This window comes from Helicoverpa zea, chromosome 31 (assembly GCF_022581195.2).
Source record: "Helicoverpa zea isolate HzStark_Cry1AcR chromosome 31, ilHelZeax1.1, whole genome shotgun sequence".
In the NCBI taxonomy this organism is placed as follows: domain Eukaryota; kingdom Metazoa; phylum Arthropoda; class Insecta; order Lepidoptera; family Noctuidae; genus Helicoverpa; species Helicoverpa zea.
Window position 1 is genome coordinate 9,708,472 of NC_061482.1, and position 26,211 is coordinate 9,734,682.

Below are 26,211 nucleotides of genomic sequence, written 5' to 3' on the forward strand. Positions count from 1 at the left end.
CCTGTGATATACACTGCAAGTCTCTTCATTTTATTTTAATAAATTAATCAATTAATACTACTTATCGTTTCGATATCGAATAAGTTATGTGATTATGAAAGCTGTTTTCAATTAAATAATATCGATGAAAAATGTTTATTCATTAATGCTATGTTAATAGAGAAATTTACCGTTGTCAGTGGCTTGTATTTTACGTTCCTAAAACAAAAACCTCGCATAACGTTTTCTTGTGTAAGCAATCACTATAAATGCAATTCATCGTACATCAATCTCGTTTGTAAGCAACCAATCTTTTGTGAGAAATACAAAGAGATATTTGAATGTACTTGTACAACCTTCTAGAACAATAAACCGAAACTGTTTTTGTTATTTTTTTTCTTGCATTCCGTTTTTAAATTGCCAGAGGGTGTGCAATATGCTTTCAAGATATTCAGCGACCTGAGCGTACACATACATTTGCAGTAAATTACATGGTTCTACTGCGACATATAGCCGCAGGCAATTTGTTAGAATTACCGTGTGTAAGCAAATTGTTACGCCATCGAAACACTCATGGATAGGCAGCACTTTTAAAAGGTTTTTGTTCGTGCCCACGTAAATAAAGAAATACAATCGACTGCTGGAATAACGGATAATTTTCTGTGACATTATAGAGTGAATGTCAGATTTTATTGTCCGTGTTTAGCCGTAATTGGCGTTCTGTAACTCATTGTTTTTTATTGCCCGTGGTTTACAAACAGTATTTCAATACGTACGAAGATAGTTTTAAGAATATTTCACACATTCTATTGCTATTGAAGAAATGATTATAATTGTAATGGTAGCAACGCGTGAGCTCATTAGAGCGATGTGTGTGTACTGTGTGGACTAAATACCATCGCAGTTTCCACACACAAGCCGGACCTTATTTCATAAAGTACAATATAGCCGTCATTGTTATTATAATGCTTCGGTCGAAAAACAAAAGCGGTTATTAACAGCCATTGTGTTGAGGTTAAAACGATCACTTTGGCACTTTTTGTCACACCTACGTACACCAGAGTCGTCATTATGTTACGATACCTGTGACACATGATTAATAAGTTTATTTACAAAAATATAAACTGTAACCTTGATCCAACTACATGATCTTTTCACTAATATACCCAATCTACTAGGGCCACTGACAGAGGGCGTACTATCAAAGAATTCGTTTTAGAAATCACGCAAAGTTGTTGGACGGATTTTAATGGGACTTTCACTGTGGTTACTTCTACAAGAGCCAACTTGAAATATTAACTATAAATCAAGATAAGAGGGAACATATAACTGGAGTGCCGTTTGTATCTCTGTTTGAATGTCGCCTTTGAACGGTAAGTTATTTATTGCAGGTATAACTTTGTTAAAGATGGCAATCGCATATTCGTAATATGTTGGCCTACATTTGCTGTGTCACGGTTTTTAATGGCCATTTCCAAATTGCAATAGACGATAGGGTACTCAACACTCACGACATGAGCATTATAGTGAGTGAAACGTAATACGCAAAGAATTTCGTAAGAGTCCATAAATACGAGAGCATCGTGCCACGGTACCAGCCAAGCTGACTTTCACAAAGCATACTTCTGCTTCATAACTCATAAGTCTAAGCAAACAACCAAATTTCACAGATAATATATACAGCATCATCGTACACGTAATACTTCCAGCTGTTATTGATTCCGTAATATCTGTTTTCGACTTTGATTTTAATAATATTAGGTCTATAAAACATAATTAAAATATAGAAATACATTTTTAAATTTTTATTCTTGGAAAAAGAACATAAAATCTTAACTCCAATCTACAATCTACAGTTTGTATTCGTGCAACATAAAATCATGTTATGTTGGTAAATCCTATTCAAATAAATGACTAGTAATATATTTTGTAGGCATTTAGTATAAGATAGAAATAAAATTCTACTGCACAATTTCAATTGCAAAATTGAAATCGCAAGCCTTTTCTCAAATCAGTATGAGATTATTCGTGAAAGTGTGAACATTTTCACAGTTTTCCCGATAGGTACGTATGTTACGGCGTATAGGTAACATACAAAGCGATTGTGGCATTACATAGTGTCACTTTGTGTACAAACTTGAAGTCGGGTCATCGACTTATGAGGGCTTAGTCACCGCTTTCGCGTAGATCGTAAGTGCTGTCGGCCTTATATCACCAGTCATGATCGCGACAAGAATCGCAACGACTTTACAGTCCACTTTACGATTATATGCGTTCACTATTGTATCAATTATTTATTATTAGTATCACTGAAGGCCGTCTACCGGTCTCGAGAGGAATCTAGAGAGCTTGTTTTTGCTGTAAATTATTCAACATTCTACTTACATTATCGTTTTATCAATAGAAGATTATATTCATGCACAGCTACATAAACGAGGATGACGCAATCTGTCATTACGTTCATAATAATTAATTATTACTAAACGGTCAAGCAGGTCCTTTGTGGACGTGTTATAAAACATACAATTATATTGCTTACATGGCCTGAATTACTTAGATAACTTAGAGGAGATGCAAAATGTGGTCTGATGACAACGTAACTCAAAAGGGGAATTAATTTTCTCGAAACATTTCCGCACTGCATACATACCTGTATATGTATGTCCTTGTTCAGTCACAAAGTATTCATTCAATCTTGTGTTTCACGACAACCACAGCACGGTAACCTCAAGACGTAGGTAAGTGAAGTGATATAACGACATTTTCACGTAACGCTAAGAGCCTTGACATTTCATAATGTTATTGTTATGGATTTTGTACCGATGTGAATATATTGTAGATCTAGCTTGTGCTAAATCGTCAGCCAATATGCATTATTTTATTTATTATATAAAACATTTTGATACCATTATGTAATCGCATGATCACAGCACGGCACAATATTTTCTTTCGTGCGGAAATAATTTCTAAAGCAGCAATTTCCGTAAGTCTGAAGAAACTATTGAATAATAGATAATATAAAATTTTACGCTCATATGAAAATCTTTATAATCTTCCAGACTTCATGAAATTCTTATTAAGTTAAGAAAAGTATAGACGGATAAATTTATTTCCATGGTTTGTCACTTACCGTCAGCAGAAAAATCAATTAAAATTAAAGCTTCATTAAATCTATTGCTAATACTTTTATCTTGTTGACGAAGAAAGAGTCAGCAATAGATTTAAAGAGGCTTTAACTTTAATGGATCAACTGACGGATTGTATCATACTTATTATATCGCGTTAGTGTCATATATTGCATCAATTCGATCGAATAAGAAGTGAAAGCCATATACAAATAATGTTTTTACTTGATTATTGATTTTTGAAAATCTTATATTTTTCAAGATTGTAAAATTACCAACTACTAACTGAATGAATTACCGTTTCAATATTTAACAGCGATGCCGAAAATTAATGAAGTTAGAATAGTATCAGCAAATATTTCACGCCAATATAAATAGTTCAGGCTATAAATAACGTCATAGATATCTATAGACTATAATGGATTAATCTTAGCGGGTCTCCCAATGGAGTTTGTTTAGCTTCACGCAATAACCCGCGAACCAATCTCTTCCGCAATATTATTGCTCGTTATTACTTGTATCCGAACTGAACCACGTATTTTTACAAAGATCAAGAATTAATATTTCTTGCAATCACAGAAATAAATTGCAGGTGGTGCTATCTACGTAATTATACGTCTCAGCTCGGGTTACAACTAGACTCTAGCTAGACTATTTGTGGAATAGAATATTGCAAAGCTTCACCCAAAATTTTGTTTTAAATAAAGTTAGTAAAATGTAACCACCATCTATTCTATAAAAGATGTGACGTTGTAAGACTATCTAAAGTAATGCTCCGGGGCGGTTGAATTTAAATGAATAAAACAATAAAGGCCGAGATATCTTGGGGAGAAGCAATTTCGAGTAATTGGCAGTGAACTGGGGAAGGTCGACTGCGGCCAAGACGAAGAAAGTCCACGGTCGTCTCCTCGCGTGATGTCGAACCGGAATTTAGCCCTAGAATACGTGCAGACGTTATTGATACTGATAAGTCTACTACGAACTCCAACAAAAGTACTTTGAATTGGTTTGATAAAACTAATAATAGCAATGAATGTAGTCATTCAGCTGCAAACTGACAAAAAGTCTGGAAAATATTGTGCGTACAAACAAGTCCCATTACTAGGCATTTTTATATTCCGATTTCCAAACTAGGATGTCGACATTAAAAATGACTGAATCTGATACAGACCTTAACATTAGAATAGAAACGTGTTTTACGATCACCGTACCGCACACGCCTCAAATTCACAGCTTCCATTTATAGTCACATAACATAGTCGATTACGTGGCAACGTATTTGTATCTGTCACTAAATCTGACAAACATGCAAATGGAAACCTCAAAATAAACCCATGGCTCTGGAAAATTAACTAATGCCTAATGAATATCATTAAATTTCCTGTCAGAGCATCAGATATTGATTAAAAGGCCGGAAATTTTACACATCTGACCTAACAGCTAATGTCTCTGACTTTTAACCATGCTACACTCTCGAATAATGGATATTAATTAAGATGAAATGACGTTGGAATTAATTTATTATGCTGTCATAAATCATACACGGTTATTTCATATACTACTAATGGAGTAGTCTCAAAGTGCAGAACACTCGTTAGAATTAAAAGAAACACGTGATATTGCATTTCAAAAATAGTCATGTTGAAGAAAACACTCTGCATGAATATTCTCTATCGCAGCGCATCAGACAAGGAAAACATCAATGTAATTGTCGGAGTTGGTTAGTAGGTAATCTTTTAACAATTACTTTGAACTGAAGAATCATTTAACATGGTAGGTAAATTGCATTCACGTGGCTGCAGGCCAACTAATATCTCCCACTACAATTGTAAGGACCATTGTTCACAATTAAAGAGGACCGAGCTCCGGAAATACTCATAACATACATGTATGTGATACTTACTTGACATCCTCTATCTTCGGGTATGTGCATATCCTGAGTGTCTTTGTATTGGAGCCGACGGCGTAAAGTTTGCCATTAGGGTGGAACTCTGCACACCGGACGGCCTGGAGATCTTCCAGTATAGTAACAGGTTTGAAGGTAGGTCGTGATCCATTGACTTCAGGTCCGACGACCCCGCTGCTTGGAGTCGACAGGGGTACTCCCGGATGACTGCCATTTCTGATCTGAGCCTGCAACAACATTACATCTTCAAATTCGACGTGTCAAAGTAAATAAAATTTGATACAGCCAACGAAACATTTGCACTGCTCTAAGTTTCCAGAAACAGCTATTTGTTTGCTGCTGAAGAACGTTTATTTACCAACAATGATCAATCGCCTAGCCCTTACAGTATTGTTGACTAATAAAAAGACTATTAATATAATAAGTATTAATACTACGACATCAAAACACGCCACCTATAGATCCTATTGTTTCATAATGCTATTGAAAATCTTCTCTTCAATCTACTTTTCTTTAAGCGATTATTAATTTCCGTATTAAAAAAATACTTTTAGCCCTAAAGATATTTAATGCAATGAGTTGTTTGTTTGCCATGCTTAACTATTAGCGTTCTATTCGAGTTTTCTAGCCAACTTTGCCATTCATTCAGAACGGGAACGATAATATACTTTGCTGAAGTAGCAGTTTGGTGAAACCTCGTTGACCCTGTTAATTGCACTCTCAGATCGGTGATAGCGTCGGAGAGACGGTGACGCACCGACCAGCCCAAGACTACAGCGTCATTCGCGTTCCGTGCACCTCCTCTACACAGAAACATGTAGAATGTCGTACGCAATTGGTAAGTTACCATATGTAGCTACTCAAGTAAACAATGAGCCACAACTGTGCTGGTGTTATATTTTTAATGAATCACTCATTTACTTAGAACATGGACCGATACCTTGCCCAAGAATGAACCAATGCATTTTAATAGTTACACTAAAAATAGATTTATTACAACTCTTTTTATTGCTACATGTTAAGCAACCATAGCATAAAAAGTGTTCATTCAAAAATTAACTAATCAAGTTGAAGTTCCTCGAAAGCGTGCGAGAGGAGCCGATTGTATAACACATTAATTACCTACTTATATTCAAAATGAACATGGTTCATTGAAGCCAGGAATGATGGGCATAACTGTGTGGTAACTGGAACAGGTTGTATTGTATGGATAGATAAGGCAGGCCGCGAGTTGCGAGACGGCCTAGTACGAACCTGTTTATTAACACATAACTAGAACCTGCCTGACCGATAAGAAATTTGCGATGCGCTTTACTGGGTGCGTGATGTTACGGTCCAAATATTACAGTCGTGAATCGTGACACACCCAATGTAAATTAAGTTAGGAAAATGGCAAGTCTTAAAAAAAATAAACGCGAATAGCGGTTATGACTATATTTGTACTGGCTATATGAAAACCAAAAACGAGAAGTGATGAAGCATTTTTAATCCGGAATCACGGTGCGACAAGACACGCATTTGATCTGGTTTGTAACGGTCCGAATAAAGTAATTGGTGTAGCTTTTCGTTTTCATTGTTACACCGCTCGTCGTAAACGCATTGTAGAAAGTGTGCTTTACCGCATTTTTTAAACGTACAAAAGATTTTTTAGTGTTCTATTCAACGAAATAAAGTTAGAGCAAGTGTCGTGAATTATGAACGTAGTATTTAACAGTTTTATTTGTTGGTCACGTCATCGTCTGTATTATTAGACATGACAAATGTGTATTTAGCTTCGATAGATTTTATTTACCGAATTCGTCACTTGACAGTTTTATATAAACTTGTGATCGCCCACAGATTGAAATTGGACAAAATAAATATTTGAATTCGAATAAGATTTTGTTTGAATAATCATTCACTTCATTGTTCAGTGTGCAATTTTCTTAGGCAATAAGTTTGTGAAATATTCATACTACCTATAAACTTTCCTTGGAACATAGAAAGCGTAAAAACTCTAGACAGACTAATAAAAACTGATTCCGTTTTATAATAAAGCCGAGATTAATAGCTGCATTGTCGTCATGATTAAGAACTGGTACAAAGCCATTTTATGCAGTCGATAATGACTTCCATTAAGATATCTAAGGCTTGATTCTCATTATGTACTCAGATACAACAAATTTCGTATTTATACTGGTAAATATAAAAGCGAAAATCGTTAAGTCACCCATCAGCAAATTACAAGATCCTTTTGACCGTATGTATTACATTGTATGCACACTATTTTGCGGAATTCCACCACGCTAAAGTGGGTGATTCAGTGTGGCAAAGTTTATAAGGGGGATAGCGATACCATGGCTCAACTGACTTGCAATTTTGCATAGGTCCACAAAATTATTTGAATTATTGTGTTCGAAGTTCATGTCATTCATGTCGTGGTGGCCTAGTGGGTAAAAGACCAACCTCTCAAGTATGAGGGCGCGGGTTCGATCCCAGGTAAGGCAAGTACCAATGCAACTTTTCTAAGTTTGTATGTACTTTCTAAGTATATCTTAGACACCATTGACTGTGTTTCCGATGGTACGTTAAACTGTAGGTCCCGGCTGTCATTAAACATCCTTGGCAGTCGTTACGGGTAGTCAGAAGCCAGTAAGTCTGACACCAGTCTAACCAAGGGGTATCGGGTTGCCCGTGTAACTGGGTTGAGGAGGTCAGATAGGCAGTCGCTTCTTGTAAAGCACTAGTACTCAGCTGAATCCGGTTAGACTGGAAGCCGACCACAACATGATTGGGAAAAGGCTCGGAGGATGATGAGGATGATGATTGTGTTTGAATTTCAAAGAACCGTATTTTTAACCGACTTCCCAAAAAGGAGGAGGTTCTCAATTCGTCGGGATCTTTTGTTATTATTATTTTTATGTATGTTCACCGATTACTCGAAGACGCCTGGACCAAATTGCATTTTTTTTATGTGTTTATTTCGACGACGGAATTAAAACTTTTTAAAGTTTATTTTATAAGTAATAGTAGGTAATTGCGGTTGTAACATTTAGCTGCGAATAGAAGAGACAGTTTTTGAAGTAACTGAGACAAAAACTTTTTACTGTGCGCCGACGTGATATACTATGCTTTTATCAGCAATTACTAACATACCAAACCCTTTATGGGTATGCTACTTAGAATTACGAAAATTATAAAAATTGCATGCTTTTAGATACCTATAATTTACTCGACTCATGGAAATTGAAACTGCTTTAGAGTATCAATTTACTTAATAATTCATTAATGCTTGAAACTAAATCGTTCTTGTTCATGTCAAGATGCGTTCAGAATGTCAAGATGATCTTAATAAAAGTTTTTATTTATCTTCAAATTAATTCTGCTGCTATGTAATCCATATTGATGGTGATATTTGTGATCGTTTTATTCGAGCTAGCATTAGAATTTAAATAATTTAATATTTATCACACTATTATAAAAATATTTTTATAATGTCAAGTTTTTTTTAATTACAACCTGACGTTTCTTAGTAGTACATTTTGTTTCTAATGCTAGCTGCTATCATAAAGTGCACTACTACTTTACTATAGCTAGCGACATTAAATGGTTCGAAATAAGACATTAGTTACGGAAATCATTTAAGATGTTCAAATCACATTGTGCAACTGACGTTCCAGACTTGCTACCAAACTGTATAACAGATAATTCAAGTACGCGAGATAAGTGATCCGATATAAGACATTATTGAGTGCTAGGGACCAACTGGTAATACATAGCACAACATAGCATAATGTTGTTACTTTAATATCTAAGTAATCATATTATCGAGTACAACGAAGAGCTAGCATATAATCTACTAATGCATAATATAAAGAGCCGATTCGATGCTCTTAGGTAATAAATATTAAATTATACTTTTGTTATTTCCGCATCATCACGGAAACCGGTAGACCATATTTGCAATTGAGATTTAGTGAAAATGACATCGTAATATATTGAACTACTCGAAATATTCATGTTAAATAGTTTTGACGTCATTTTAAATATCATTTCTAATAATTTGCCTATCTATCGGTGTAACCAAATTGATTATATAATATGTTTCTCTTTCATATAACACATTCATTTATACAATTTAAAGATAATGATGCTAATACAAATGAGCAGATCATCTAGTAGATCATTTTAAAAACAAAGCCACATTAAACTTTCTTAATATAGAAGTTTTTCTACATTCAAAGTTTAAATATACTTCTAAAAGTATATTAAAGTTTAAATTGATGGAAACTGTGACGAATCTACTCGAGCACAGAAACGTCGATTTTCTTCAATTCTATTCTAGCTAGTAGATTCGCACGTTCTAGGTTAAGTAGCGCAACAAACAACTGTTGGCAGTTGGATGGCAGTTGTGTATTGAGCCTCAGTCTCAAGGAATTCATATCAGAGTAAACGTAGAAGTAAATACTAAGTGCACTACTGCGTCCGTAAGAACTGGGCCACCACTATAACTACGTGTTAAAAACACACAACTTGAAGCGTCTTACATAATTAGACATCATGTGGAAACGCGAACTTAATGAAACAATAATTTTTCTTCAGTACAATACACACTCGCATTGCAAAAGACGGCTTAAGAAACAGGTTGATGTAACCAGATAACCCAAATTCGCATGAATAGACACTGAATTTGATATTTAAGTACTTATAACTATGCTACATGTGTGTGCGATCACATAAAAACAAGTATTGAACATCCGTTACACACGCAGGACCGGCGCGTTGCGGTTCAACGGAGCTGAACGGGCTCTGACGTCGATGCTTCATTCCCATAACACTCCGCCACCATACCTGTACCATTACAAATCCTAACACATTCGCTAAAGCACCACAAATATACAAATTACTCACTTCGCTTAGCACCAATAAGATAATCATGTAGATTTAAGAGCTTAGAAAGTACGCATAAATACATATCAAAGAGTGGTTACGGTTAAACACTATGGTTAAATTAATTCTATGTCGCTGATGGTATTCTATAGTTCGGCCATTCAGAGAATGCGTTCCTGACACGTCGCGATTGAACTGACGACGTAACTTTGCAATGGCGTTGCAGTTACGATAAAAATATTTTTGCTGGTTGTTTACCGTTTTAACAATTGAGGAGCATTAAAACAACATTATTATATCAATAATCAATGAATGTTATTACGTCGTCAGTTCAATCGCGACGTGTCAGGAACGCATTCTCTGAATGGCCGAACTATAACAAACAACTGTTCTAGTGCAGTCATTTCACAAAGAAACAACTGTATGGATAGAAAGTTAGTTCAATTACCTGAAAGGCAGAGATCCGTTTGGGGGGCAATAACTGCGGTGGTCTATCGACTAGATTTTCCATGGAATGGCGGGTGAGAAATCCTTGCTTTTGGAATGCGGGGTTGGCTTTGTATGAGGTACGGTTAAATTTGGTGGCTGGTGCAACGATACGGTTGCCGTTCTCGTCATCGTCCTCCCACTCTGTAACCACTTCAGTACGGACGTCTTCTAAGGATCGCGAGCGACTACACGGGCAGGCTGCTGGCGGTGAGGGGTTTGGGTTTCTGAGCTGACGGGGTCGTTCTCGAACACCGTACAAATCGCCATGGCCACTTGGCGTCGGAGCACCAGCTGAACGATAACTCGGAGACAAAAAGTAGTAATCCCGCGATTTATTACTGTAAGCACTCATGCCGGAGAAATCTGAGTAAGTAGAGCCTTTTGACGAGGCTGTTTTAAAATTTCTCAAATCCATTGGGTCGGGCGGTCGGAAATAAAAGTTAGGCTGTGGTTGTGCCTGACGCGAAAGCGGCGGCCACGGTCTAAACGGAGCGTCTATGTAATGTGCCGGTTTGGACTTCATGTCAGATCGCGATAGATCATCCGAGCGCGGCGGTGTCGGTTCCGTGCGGATGTAGTCGAGGAAACTGCGCTACTGTTGTCTCGGGCGTCGAGCGGCGTGCGCCGGCCCACCACCGGTGTTGCACCACCGTCGACGCATGTTAGACAGAGAGGTGAACAGAGAGAAAGGCGCGCTAACGTTCCGCTCGATCCGTTGAATGCGAATACAAGTGAAAGGGGTAGCCCGTGCGCGGTCAACTCGCGTCGTACGCGCTCAGATATTGTTCGCGAGCAAAGCGATTGTGGATATCTCTTCGCGCTGACAATCATACAATGCAAATCTTTATTACAAATACGAGAACTATTACAAGCCATTTAATTTTATAGTGAACCATACTTTATTTGCAGTTTCAACTTTCTATATTCATTACATGCATAAAAAGCTACAAGTAATTTAGATAGGTAGAGATGTCAGTGGACAGATTCACCTACATAGCTATATAATCATGTGGTCTCATTTAGTAAGATAAGAACATTATATAATTAAAAATATTGATAATAAAACTAGATTTGAACCGTTGCACGGAATTACGACACCATCCTTTGTGGTTTGTTTCAAATCGTGAGTTTTAGAAATAGCTTCTAATTCTACATGCGCGCATGCAACTTTCGCTTCTTTCTACGCTTGACTAGTTATAAAAAAGGAGTCATTTCGTAATATTTGATTAGCTATGTTGTGTTATCTGTTGATACGCGCACGCGGTCCGATCCAATTCATCATACAAATATTGCTCACGTACTCACCCACGCCAGTCTAGAAATAACGTAGGAAAATTCAAACATTTAATTAGTCACCTTATTCGTAACGAAGGAACTCAAGGCTATGCCATATAAAGAGCATAATAATAAACAAGTTTATGTCAAAAGGAACTCATCATAATCTTAATTTCGTCCTACGCGTGAAAAACGAATAAATAATTAACACTACATTTAGGGACGCTACGGAAGATGTATACAAAACAACAACACAGGTACTTGCTAGTGAATAATGAATCAAAATGATAAGTTATAAATAAGCATGCGCCTTCTGAAGTGGACTACATTTGAATATGATTTCTCGTGCGTACATAAAAAGGAAGCAATAAGTACTAACCAAGTGCCAATATAATATTTCTTGTATTGTTGTAACATGTACACAAAAAAACATATGTACGCTAATCAATCAAAATACCATTGTAGTAACTTGAGTCAGATTCACAATATACTAGCAGGTAAAAAACTCTGATTCACAAAGAGTTGGAGCGAGATCTCACACTAATTGTAACACTTTTTTGCAATAGAACAGGTTAACAAAACCTCCATGATCGAAACAATAACAAGCGATAAAGCAAATCTTATAACGGGTTACGTAAACTTAATAATATTTATGTTACACAAGCAAGAGACTCTAGCCATGATTTCAGAGTGACTCACAATGTGTACACCGAAAATCCTTAGGCGAACTATCATTTGGAAGGCAACATTGACACAATTAACACAAACACACATGTAAACTGAATCGTCGATAGGTATATACAGCAGTCTTCGCCTCGTATACAATTGAAATTTATTAACCGATTAACTGGAAACTTGTCTGGGACCAAATTGTGTATTTACGAGAGGATCCAGTTACAGTTAAATTGAAATTCATTAACTTGGGACGAGGTTTCATTTGTACACACAGTAAATCTGTCGTCGTTTATCATAGCGCGATATTGTTCCCCTGATTAAATAGATGTACCATCTTATCAATTAGGCAATGATACCATCTATAGAAAATAGTTTAATTCGATTATCAATAAAACTTTACGCAACTATAATTTTGAGGAAGAATTGGAACTGAAAAGTGCATCGGAATTACGTGAAGAATCGTTACGGTTAATGGAAATAAAGTGATGTTATGACCGATTAGCGATTACCTAATTCGTTCATCGGTTTCCTTTGGTCACAAGACATTGAGGTGACGTCACGATGAACCGCTAGCATCGAAACGTTGGTAACCTTTAAATTCCACTTTTTACATTTTTAAACAGAATTAACCGTTCATCAGAAGTATCTGGAATTCTTGTGCTACTAATTGAACTGTTGTTCCAAGGAATACAACGCACAAATGACAATTTTTCGCATGTTGTTGAACAGTCTGAGTAAATATCGCAGTGGCATGCGAGATAAAATGTAAATATTGTCATGATTTAGTCGTGGCGGGTGGCAGTTGGCGGCGTCATGTCCATTTATGGCTGTTTAGGTCACCGACAGACGCGCGGGACGGTCGCCCTATCAGCTGACCATGTAAAGCGAACTGGGGATGTACCACTGCCGATGTATCGAATTTCTAATAGTTTTGCCATTATAATGTATCAGATTTATGCAAATAAATAGTACACTGATTACAAACGTCATAAATAACAGTAATATTTAATATGTGTAATTATTACTGCTATGTAAAGAATCTTACTGCTATTACTTATAGTAAGTAATACAAGCTCGAATGACGTCGAAATTCATTCAAACGCGGATAATGTTGGCTTCACATAATGCGGATGTCACGGAAATAGTAAAAATGTATAAGTACCATATTATTCCTACTGATTCGCCTCATACTAATGACTAGAAAATTCCGATTTTAAATCTATTAGGAACAATACCTGAATAATCATTTTTTCAATATTTACATTTCCGATATTCGTGTAATTGGGTTCAATCTGTAGGTACCGAAGTTTTTCCTATGCACGGGATTGATTAATGATGAGATTATTAAAAATATTTTTGTTAAAATAATAAAGCTCATATCTTGATACAATACCTTATTGTGACCATATGGAACTCGCTCGTCATGTACTAGCGATGACACGGAATTGTGTTTGTCAGACTCCCAAGTGGTACCATGCCAAACATCCAAGGAGTCCGTGGAAGATTTCTTTGTATCAATAGAGCTTTTCCTGGATAGGGAATTTGTGGATCCAACATAATCACGCTTCATGTCTCTGATGCTATTGCTGGATATAGAGTCGCGTCTATTGTAATTGACAATGTTGCTTCTGCTCAGGTTGGGGAAGGAGCCCATAGAATGGCGTTTGTTATGAAATCTGTGAGTTGGGCTTGGTGTGTCACGACGCGGAGGCGTCACGGAGGGACTGTGTCGCTCGCGTCGCAGGATACTCGGGAACGTCGACGGGTGCTCTAGCTCGCGAGCCGGAGAACCCGACAGCCCCAATGAGTCTCGACGCCTGTTTCATTATATTTATTGTTAGAAAAATTACGTAAGTTTTTTTTACTAATTAATATTATTCACAATATTAAATATACCTGATAATAAGCCCATTAGTGGGTGAAACGGACTCCCTGTAATATCCAGGCGTAGACTCTCTACTGTGAAGGTAAAGTGACGACCTATACGGCGTACTGCAACGACCATGCACTTCACAGCGAGGGTCGTGCTCGACGGTAGAGCTGACAACCGGAGAATGCCGACCCTCCCCCTCCAGATTCATATTACCAAACATAGAGTCCAATTGGCGCATCGCCATTACTTTTTTCACAGCAGTCATCTCCACAAATCGTTAACACAGTTCAGTAAAATATAATTTTAATTCACAATTTATGAGAACAATGTTTCCGAAGCTCGATCGTGCGTAAAGTGTGCGTACAAGTACATTAAGTGACATGTATGTTCTCTAGGTATGCCGCGTCGCGACTGGACCGTGCGGACGGCGGCATTGTGCGCACAATGCTTACCGATGACTCATAAGAGGCATGCGCGCGAGCAACGAGTCTACGATTATCGCTACGTCCTACAATTATATGTTAAGTATAAATATAGGTGACAACGAGGTAAATAATGGTCCAGTAGGTACTCTAAGAGAATCATCAATAATAAACAAGGACTTAATGGCGTGTAGGCGTCACTCCAAGTTCACGCGAAGGTCGTTAAGGTATATGCATATATAGTCGACAAACGCAGCAGCTTTAATTTGCGACAAATCTGGCCATCAATAAAATTATAATGAGCTTAAATTGTTTATTTTTTTAATGAGATGAGCGTATATATAGGCGTAGGAATTAAATTTTAGTCGTAAATAAATAATAAAATACCCAGCTTGTTCTACTGTCGAATATCTGCAAAATTAATCGACTTGAACAACGTAAACTCGCCGATTACATGGTTCCTAAAATGGTTTCCCAGTTAATTACCGTGGTCACTTAAGATTCTGTTGGATAATAATTGGGAGTTAACTAGGGAACGATTTAAAATGGCAACATCCTTGAAGGAAACAAGCCCAGCATCGCTTTTTCCTTTTAGCAAAACTCAACGAACCCACGATATACTAGGTCACAAAAGGTTAGCGGTGCCGCATAGACATTCTCTAGTCAAGAAAGCATACTGCAACCTTCAAACTAGTTTAATGTTCGCTGCTGATACTAAAAGAAACTCAGAATGAGGTTACAAAGTGCTATAAAATCTAATAATTTGTCAACAAAGATAACGGTGCATACCTGGCTATGTCAACTTGTATGCGAAGACGAGTATGATAGACGAGCAAAACAACTAAGATACCGAACCTCATAAAATAGAAGGCAAACGATTACTTGAAATAAAACCATTTGCAAGACCGACCTTCATTAATAACTTGAAAAGTTTTATTGCTGATATATCGCACCCGGTTTTTAAAAAGAACATCTGCGTAGCTAAATATATGCATATTTTTATAAATAATATATTCTGAAAAAGAGATATTTTAGGTATAAGAAGTTAAGGAGCCACTACTTAAATTGGTGCGCGTAGGCAGCAGACAGTAGAAACCATCCGAAAAGGCAAGTGGGATTAAAAAGTCGTTTGAAAATTTTCTAATATGCCATATTCTATTGTTAATAAATCTTATGGACATCAGAACAGTTTCTATAAATAAGTATGAGTTTTGAAAGAATAGACAAACACACGACATAGATATCCAAGATATTTGAGATTTATTAAATGTCCGCTTTTGTATTGATCGAATAAATGCGACACTTTCATATTAATGTTAATAAATACGTAACGAAATCTTTGCTAATTTTAAAGCAACTTGCTATTCAATTTTATACTAAATTCGTTTTTCTCTTCATCATTAATTCTGCAATACATATTATTTAAGAAGTTTGGCTGGCGGAACTGGCTGGTCCCAAGAACTTAATGACCATGTTTGAAAAGAGAATTTATCGAGGAAAACCATTGGTTCGAGTATTTTATCCGGGAATGAGAAATGGCCTCTACAGTAAAAACTGCTAGTCTAATTAATCAATCAATAGTTTTAATAGAGTCAATTATTCTAATCAGGTATATCAGTGCCCTTGCTCTTGTTCATCTTACACCCGTATTGTCATGTTATGTAGAGGAAAAGTTTGGGTTTTTACCCAGACCGTCATCGCCAGGGTAACGTCATGCATTCAAAATTACTTGTCAATTGTCAAATGACCCGTCCGGTTTCACAATTGTGCGCTACAGTATATTATCATTGGAAATAAACATTCGCATTCATACAACACCAACGATACGTAACGAGTTCTATTTTATATAATTCCTTTAGATGTTTTCTTTGCATCTGAGTAGCAGACGTCGATGTACAGACAAATCCCTTGTGTTCTTCGAATAATTTACAAAAATAAAAAGGTTGTCAGTTGGTCCATTTGTTCTGTATGTGTCACAGTAAACTGACTGTCCGCTGAAGACGCGCCCTTGAACATATTGCAGCATACAAATGAGTCAAGACTTAATTAATTTTTGAAATGATGAATAAACAATCCTGGTCTTGTTTACCTACTTACATACATTTACGTGAAGGATATAATTAGTTATGAACACAAAGTAGAATTGGATTTGCTGTACAATTCGCTAAAATATTTATGCTGTTTTCACACTGATCTTTTAGTAAAAGTTGAATCATTTCGAAAGGTAACAAAATTCGATGGCCTTTTAATTTGTGTACACATTTAACACTAGATCATCTTAACGTACGCCGGTTACAGCAGAGCCAAACGAAGAAGAAATGCCCAAACAGTGGCAACTCCCTTTGGATGACAGACTAAAGGTGTCACAAGCAACATAGAAAAGGGAAACTTTAATTGAAACGAAGGAAACCGCCAAACCACGAATCGAACCCGTATTAAATGAACCAAATCCTAGTAGATCGTTAAATACTGTAGACTGTTAAGGACATAAGGTACGAATTTCCATTAAACTGTCACGTTTTACGCAACCCACCTCAACGCGACTCGAGATTTTTATCCTGACGCATTATTTATGTGATTACGCGTTTTAAGTATTTCGAGTGGGCGCAAAATAATCCAACCCAGTACAGATGAAGGTCATACTTACAGTGTAGCAATAAATAAGAACAGTCGGAACGTTTTATAATCGAACTAGTAAATAAATTATATGTACTAACTACATAAACAGACAGGTAGGCGGCTAAAGGTTTTGATAGATAAAGATTTATTTGTTGTAACTTCTATATTTTGTTAGTCGATTTTTATCGTCTCGTCTCATAAGATTTGGAAACAGTGATTTTGTTACAGGCTTTATTTAATAAGAGCGCAGTATTCTGGCACAATAAAATTGTGGGTCCGGTCTCTCATTTGTATAGATTTGACACTCGTCTGACAACTGATATCAGAGTCTATGAAAACTATTTAACTTTTTTTGTATCAACATAATAAATGATAACTACAGAAAATCACCTCGCAACTTTACTACAGAAAATTGCTATGTTGTAATAGCGGCCCTTCTCACAAAGCAAATGTATTCTTTTTTCCAGAATACGCTGCATTTGCCCTGCATTCTATTATATAGAATAAAAGTAGCCATTTCCTGCATTTTAAACCACATGCCGGAGGCTAGTTACCTTTCAAATGCCTTTACTTCTAAGCTAATATTATAAAGTGTTAAAAATTGACTGGTCCGACTTTACCACTATAAACAAAGCCTTGTTATGTGAAATTATCTCTCTGTTTAACCTGGCACGTTAAGTAGGTTTCCCCGGCACGGGTAAAACTGGAGGAAACAGCTACTTCTAACCTAATAGCACAGCCTTTTTCTGAAAAATACGATATTTTAGAAATCATGACAATATCGCTTAGATACTAAAACAAAAATTTATCTAAAACAAAAGCCACCGCTTTAAGCATGAATTATACTCAAGCTGTATAGTGTCTTCATAAGTACTACAGTCGATGTCGTTAATATGAAGTACCACGTGAGTGCATGACTTAAATATATCTATGATTACTTATACTTAAGTACTTTTAATACAATACACACGTGTTTCCCCCTACCGTTTTCCAACCAGAGCTAGTTTTCCATACCTATATAATAGAGAGAAAACATTTTGTTTGTTTGTACAAAAGACCCTAAAGGCCGAGACCCGAAACTGCTGAACCGATTTGAAAAATCCTCTCACAGTTGTAAAGCTACACTCTTCCCTAGTAGTATAGTCTATACATATTATTCCGGTACGGGCAGTAGTCCCCACAGGACGCGGATGAAACCGTTAGAAAATGGTTAGTGTTAAATTACAATATATTCATCACTTCATTGACGTCTTATAAAATATGATGTCTTACTGTTTCCTGATAATAGATTCATAGCAATATGTTGCTCTTGTATAATTTATAGTCGACGCTATTCATAGACACGTGTAAAAAACCAACAGTCGTTGTGGGTGACTGGGTAAATAATGAATATTCATTAATTTTAAATGATTAATGTTACGATAAATCTTTTTTCGAAATGTAATTATGACAATAGCTATGTGTCGTTTTTAAATAAAAACGATATGTCTTTGGGTAGTACTTTTGTTACATCCTCCTCAGCCCTTTTATCGTTCCATTGCTGGGCACAAGCATCTTTTTACACAAACAAGGATTGAGCGTTAATCACCACGCTTGCTCAATGCAGGTTTGCGATTTCCTCTACCTTTAATAAGATATTAGTGTTCAAGATATATGTACTTATAAAGTACATATGTAAAAACTTAGAAAAGTTGCATTGGTACTCGCTTGCACTGAATTCGAATCTAATTTAGAGGTTGACCCTTTTCCTAATAGACCATCACGACCTATATATTATTTTAATATTTCAATAATAAGCGTGATATTCGCTATTTCGGGTGTGTTGTACCTTACATTAAATTAAATACGTTAATATACTGGTTAACAAATGTCGATAAGAACAAAGAAAAAATTAAAAAAGTAAAAATAAAAAATAAAATATTTCAAACAAAGTAAATATAATAAAAATGTGCGAGAATTAGAACACCATATAAGAGTCAGTCATTACAAACAATGGAAATTCTCCCTTGAAAACTGACTGTAGGTGTCAGCTGTCAACTGGTCAAAACATTCGATACTCTGCTAACTTTATCTCTGCTTTACACAGGATTGTTGTAAATTATGAAAACGAAAAATGACTCCTGTGACTAAACCACTGAATGGATATGTGCTAGATTTTAATGTGTTTAGGTACGACACCCTATATAAGCACGAATACAGCTTAAATGTAAAATGAAATATAGTATTCAAAACATAGACCAGCTAGCCTACATAAAACCCAGACTTCACTAAGGCAGAGAAGTTCTTAAAGAAGCATTACAATTACGTTATCCGAACGTCCTGTCTCCATCCGCTGTTGAAAAACTACTTCGCTCCGCTTTGATTGAGCTTAGCCTTAGACGGACAATAGCAAACACAGGTCGATTTACTCCTAAACAAACTTACTTCTTTATCCATATTGTTTTCAACTAATTCTACACATTCACGCAGCAGGAGCAGGGAGGAACACCGATACAATAATCGTATAAAAACATCCACACGAGTTTTATATTTACAGTTCACGTACATACACACGGCTGCACGACGTGCTACAAACTGCCTGCGACACCTGACAGATCTGACAGATTTCAGGATGACTTATTGTAAAAAAAAACGATACTTGATTTTATTAACGCTAAGTTTCGGTCGTGCCACATCACTATTTAAGAATTTGCAATAAACTGAGAACACTCGTAATGTCAGTTTACGAGATTAAAAATCAGACTATAATTTAAATATTTTCGATTAGATTTTAATAATCCTTATTTCATCCAGTTTCAAAAATAAAGAGTATATCTTGCACAAAGAAGAAACAGGCATACTTTGCATGCATACACATAGCCGATGACAGTTATGTGATAACAATTTAATAAGCGATAATCACAAAGAAAATAACGAGATGACTAACATTTTTATGATTTAACACAAGATGCGACTGTATCGACCAATTAATGGCAGAAAGTAGGAAACAAAATGCTTAGGAAAGTTATAGCTATTATCAAAAGACACGTGAAATTGTAATCATGCCTCGATTAATGTACTGTGACATTACGTTCAGATATGCAGTACACTGTATATGACGGTAACGTTACGACTTTTACCATCGGAAATACGATCCGTAACATACTTATCAAGGTAACGGATGACACAGTCATTTAGGGATAAATAATTTTAGAAATTTGAATAGTAGTTTGTTTCATCAATTCCACAATTATATAAATTATCCCCTTAAGCTGCTTGTTTACAAGCAAATAGCAAAAAAAAACGAGACTAAAGTGAAATATAGTCATCCCATTTTATTTATAGCTTAATCGAACTACGCGACTAACAGCAGCATTCTCTCAGATGCTTGAGACGGACATTGCCGATTCATACGTGCTCAGAATCCGACCTAGAAAATCTTAAAAAATATAATACTATTTGGACCGTGAACGCTGCCTTTCAACGAGAAATCTCATAAAAATTATAATTCAGTGCAATGTAATATTATGACTACTTATTTTAATTTTTAGCGGAAGACATTAGACGCTTTCATACTGTGTTTCAAAATCAACAATTCGTGAGACGTTAGAATATTTTTAGAGTTTTTGTACGAAGCATCATAAAATTAGCAATAAGTAGTTATGTGAGGCTTAACTTTTTATATCATCGGTCATTTCGCTTATAAGGCAAGACGTGTTTTGACGTTTACTCATAGCATCAGTTAAAAACAATGGCCAAGGCTAAACTCGTACATCGCGGTCAATGTTCCATAAATTACATAAAAAAGTATTCTTACGCTTTTTGGATCTCCCATCTCCGGCGACTCGATAATTTCGTTTTTCCTGAAACACGAGAAATTTAATACATGAGAAATGAATGTTACACGACGATGCACTCACTTGATTTCGGTTTCACGTACAGTATTCTATTCGAACAGATAACACTGGAGTACTTTACATATTACATTGTAATTTATCGGCTCGTTAGAGAAAACAGCTCAAGAACAGTTGGCGACCAAACATTCAGAACAAATTGCTTGCTCGCTCTACCGATGAAAGTACACCACTCCGTAAGAAAATGATTACTGTTTGCTACCGCGTGCATGCATGGCATACTAGCAATCATCTACTATCAATTACATACATAACTTTTATATCAATTTAGATAATACACGATTACAATTTAATTCGGATATTTTTAGCCATCAATTAAGTAAGTGGGTGAAATTACCTGATAAACGGTGATTGTTCGCGACCTTTATCAGGAGTTATCTGTTGTGGATTCTTGACAGCTGACGGAAAAGCTGATGCAACATCTTCTATTGGCTCCATCCTGAAAATACATCAAATACAACATAAATATTGTGAACACGTTTTTTATAATAAGCATTATTATTGAGGATAAATGAATTAAGTTTTATTTACATTTTCTGTTGCCTCAAGTCTGAAGAGCAGAGATTGCGCAGATAATCATCGCACTCGCGTTGTTTTTGAATTTGATATTCTTTAAGTAGTTCCCTTCTAAAATCACCATCGGCGCCCGGCAACATTGCCGCTTCAGCCTGCTGCGGCGTGCGCTCGGCGAGTGATGAGCGTTCAGTCGACGCTGCCGTGTTTGATATCGACGTAGAGGCTGAGTAATCTTGTCCCCTGTGCTCGGGAGTAGTGGCGTTCGACGCGCCGATGCTACTCGTATCATTCGTTTTCGTAGAAGCCGTAAACTCACCGATGGGTTTCAACGTAGCTTCATCTATCGTTTTCAGTGACTCGTTCAATCCGTTAAAAATACTCTCAGCATTTTTACTGTCAAATAATCTATCCACTGAAGTATTCATAAGTCTGCTACCTTTAATTCCAGTAAGATGAAATCCAGCGAAACATGAAGATGAAGGGCCATAATCAATAGCGGAGAGAGCCATTACAGCAGGATGTCTTGGCGCGCCGTCGGGCAGTGGACGAAGCGATCGCGTCATGGCATCGGCAGCGGAACGCGGTCTCCTGAACGGCATTGCCAAATGGGGAAACGTGCGTGGCTTTATTGGCGTGACAAGCATGTGCTCTGTCCATGATGTGTGCAAAGATGGACGCTCTAACTTTTCCACATCTACATTCAACATCCTTTGCTCAAATGGAACACTAAAAGTTTCAGCTGGAATAGATTGCAGCCATGACAATAAACTTAGATCTGATTCGTCAAAACCAGAACCATCGAGTAGTCTCGAAAAATTTACTTCATTCGATTGCGCTTCCTTGGACCCCGTAGCTTTAGCCTGGCAGTAGTTTACACATGATTCATATAATATTCCTTTAATAAGTAATTGCATTAATCGATCATTTTTTGCACATTTAGACACAGAGCCGCTAGATTTTTTGTCGCAAGGCAAGAATTGTTCTACGAGAGGATACACCTCTCTAAAGCATTGAACGCGTGCATTGCTTGGGTTCCATTTCTTAAACTGCGCATGATCAGTTATACTTGGCAGAGTCAACAATAAACATAGATTTGAGTATTCTTCTTTCGAGGGCGCTAGCTTCTCTAGATCGCTAAGGACTTTCACAACTTCGTCTACAATATTTTCAACATTATTATAAGCTTTAATTTCAGATCTTATACATAACAATTCTATATACTTATGCCTTAGTATAGCGTAATTAAATTTGTCAGCTTCGAAAGCTTTCAGTGCGCTAAGTGGTTGAATAAACTCTAGTACGTCATCCCACTGTCCGTCGAGGATGAGTTGTCGTAGAAACAGCACGTCATCAGCAAAATTGCCATTAATGACCCCGGTTTCACGCTCCAGTGATAGTTGCGTAATGTGCAGATCGCGGTTGTGTAGAAACTCTAGGGCCAGCCGGACTACGTCATCCTCGCGTAGGTTCAGGTGGGACGAAGGCATTCTGATAACTAAGCGCCTTAAATCTGGAACAAATAAACACTGTTAATGGTTTTGTACACGCAAAATTACTACAAAATCAGATAAGCCACGATTGTCACTTTTAAATTATATATATTTTTAAACGCTGGCCAAAAGTAAAAAAGAAACTAAGTAGATGTGTAAATAATAATGCTGATTTCTAAAAGTCCCGGCAAAGACAATTTCTAATGAATTTTAGCAGTAGCAATCAAAGGCCAGTTGCGTAATCTTACAATTTCCTGCAAGCGACTCAAAGAAGGTCGTTTGTGTAGCATTTTCATAACAAAACTACGAAGCAGGTGCCAATTCACTATTATTGGCGAATGGAATCAACCCACCTTAAGCGTAACTGGTTTTAATTAAAGTTACCGCATTATTGGACACGTTTAGCTAGCAATTGTAACTCAACCTATATGAAGTCGTTACATATTTTCAGACGTACTTAATTGGAAATAAGCAGGTGGCCCACCTGATGTTAAGTGGGAACCGACACCTACTGACATCTTCGCTATTCACAACTATCAAGTTAATTTCAATGGCTGAACAGAGTGCACCTGTTGTCCACCCTAGAAATAAAGACGAAATGTCAAGTGTCTGCTAGGTACCTGTAGATACCTAGTGCCTGCAGACATTAAAATCTACTAGTTTATTTTGAATAATAATACTTTATAGGTGGGAAGATGTTTTATATTGGCTTCATCGTTTTACGTTCACAATTATTATGTATTAGATTATAGAATACTAGCTTCCGCCAGCGGCTTCGCCCGCGTGGTGTGTTGATAAAAAGTAGCCTATGTGTTAATCCAGGGTATCACCTATCTACATACCAAATTTCAATCAAATCGGTCCAGCCGTTTTTGCGTGATTGAATAACAAACATACATCCATACATTCTCACAAACTTTCACATTTATAATATATATATAAGTAGGAAGTAGGATTTGCGACTAGCCGATATCGCGGTATCGCGCGGTTTCACCCGCCTCCTGAGGGAACTGCTGCCCGTACAGGGTTAAAATATAGCCTACATTACTTGGGTAGAGTGTAGCTTTCCAACAGTGAAATAATTTTTCAAATCGATTCAGTAGTTTCGGAGCCTTTAGAGTACAAACAAACAAAGATATGTTTCTTTATCATTCTATATTAACATACCAATAAAACAGATATTTGTATTCAGAATACTTTCAAGTCAAACTCAAAGTCAAATCATTTATTTCATTTAGGCCTTTACAAGCACTTATGAAAGTCAAAAAAAAATGGAGTAATTCCATTATGGTTACCTATGTATTCTTAGTCTTTGATAGAATTTGATATTATAAGTCTAAAAGCACTATAAAATTAAGTTGCAACAAGCAACTGGTAAGATAAGATTAAACATTTATATGACTGTCATATAACCATTTCGTTTATTAACTGTCTCAGCAATTTAAATTTTATTACCTTCTTGCACATTTATAGTTTATGGATTTTCAATTGAATGTTGTACATATTATGCATGCTGAGGACATCATGCTAATATTACAAATTGTTTTTAAAGGTGCAAAATATATACAAGTTTCAAAATACTTCTACATAATTGACATTATTCTTTTCAACACAAAATGGTGTCTAAATTGGTAGAAAGCACTTTCTTACTTGCCAGAACAAAAACCTGGACACTCAATACACATTATGTGATATTTTTTATTAAAATAGTGTAGCGGTGCCGTAAACTGAATTATGGAATCTTCCCCCTCACATAGTCCAATGGTATGGCAATCCAACACGATCGGAGAGATCAAGCTTAGAATCAACATATTCATTGACCAACATCCAGACTTTGGGCTTCTTTGTAACACCTTAAGTAACTGGTACATGAATTTAAACTGTCTTATAATCCACTAGCCATTTTCCCGCAGTTTTACCCGCGTCCCGTGGGAACTACTGCCCACACCGGGATAAAATATAGCCTATGTTACTCGCAGATAATATAGCTTTCTAATGGTGAAAGAATATTTAAAATCGGTCCAGTAGTTTTTGAGTTTATCCATTACAACCAAACAAAGTTTTCCTATTTAGTATAGAAGTATAGGTTAGTTAAGTCACACACACAAGTTCTTTTATAGTAATGAATGAACCTCTTTCACACAATATTTAAGGCTCATTTGTATGCACCTCATTGAATGTGATACTGACACCATAAACAAATTGGAGTAAGTGGGCAAATTAATACAGACCTGCTTTACTGGACTTCCTGTACATAATCGCTTATTAATAATGATATGGAACCAAGAATTAATTACTCTATATACACAGTACTGAGTAGCTTAAACTATATTCATAATTATTTTATTTAATCGACACCTGCATTCTGAATTTTCAAACACCATCAAAAACACAATTTTTTTACTTCAATATTATGAGCTGTTTTTGAGATCAAATAAGATCTTGGTACCTAATCTTATCTAAGCTTCAATAAGATGAATTGTGTTACATTTATCAGTATTTAAGATAAGATGTACTTCAATACTGGTTTTATTTTTGGTAATCAAATCTGGTGTGCCCAGTGTGAGAATCTGACCTGCAGTATTATGGTACTTAAATGGTTGAATACAACAGTAAAGTATAATGTTTGCTGGCATCTTTGAAGTTGAAGGGTAACACAATTTAATCAAAATAAATTAAGCTATGTACTGTGTAGGAAACATATATATTATTCTTGATAATAAACATTATTTTTATAAATGCTAAAGCTATTAAGAATGGTATCTCTATCAAAATAAGAATAAAGTCCTGTAGGCTTTTTGATCTAACAAGTTGACTTTATTTATAATACTTGTAGGTGTATGAAATGCAAACATTATTAACTGAATTGTTTTCCTTTACTGTAATTATATTTAACAAAACCAAATAACATTTTAGCAACAAACCAAGTTCCTTAGCCTGTTTCTATTTTTTTATAATTAAAATATTTATTTATTTAAGACGATACTTTCACACACGGTATGCTAGTGTGCGTAATTTATGCTCCTGCAAGGGGAAAGCCTGATGTGTTGCTTAGTGAAAATTATTGGTGCATCTCTGAC

The 26,211-nt window shown here is 36.3% G+C and overlaps 1 protein-coding gene across 4 annotated transcripts in view; it reads right to left on the reverse strand.

Annotated features, from left to right (window-relative positions):
- The window catches only part of LOC124644900 (WD repeat-containing protein 47), a 37,313-nt gene that overhangs the window by 10,561 nt on the left and 541 nt on the right, over window positions 1-26,211 (reverse strand). The window contains exons 2-5 of one of the 4 annotated variants that reach the window (XM_047184566.1): window positions 21,657-23,151; window positions 21,463-21,564; window positions 21,029-21,074; window positions 5,008-5,237 (exon numbers count right to left, since the gene is read on the reverse strand). In XM_047184566.1, the coding sequence (XP_047040522.1) occupies window positions 5,008-5,237; window positions 21,029-21,074; window positions 21,463-21,564; window positions 21,657-23,128 (1,850 nt within the window). In that variant the 5' untranslated portion in view covers window positions 23,129-23,151. Of the gene's footprint in view, window positions 1-5,007; window positions 5,238-10,327; window positions 10,929-13,711; window positions 14,136-14,214; window positions 14,700-21,028; window positions 21,075-21,151; window positions 21,176-21,462; window positions 21,565-21,656; window positions 23,152-26,211 lie in introns of those variants that run through there. The other 3 variants (XM_047184569.1, XM_047184567.1, XM_047184568.1) reach the window with 3 other exon arrangements.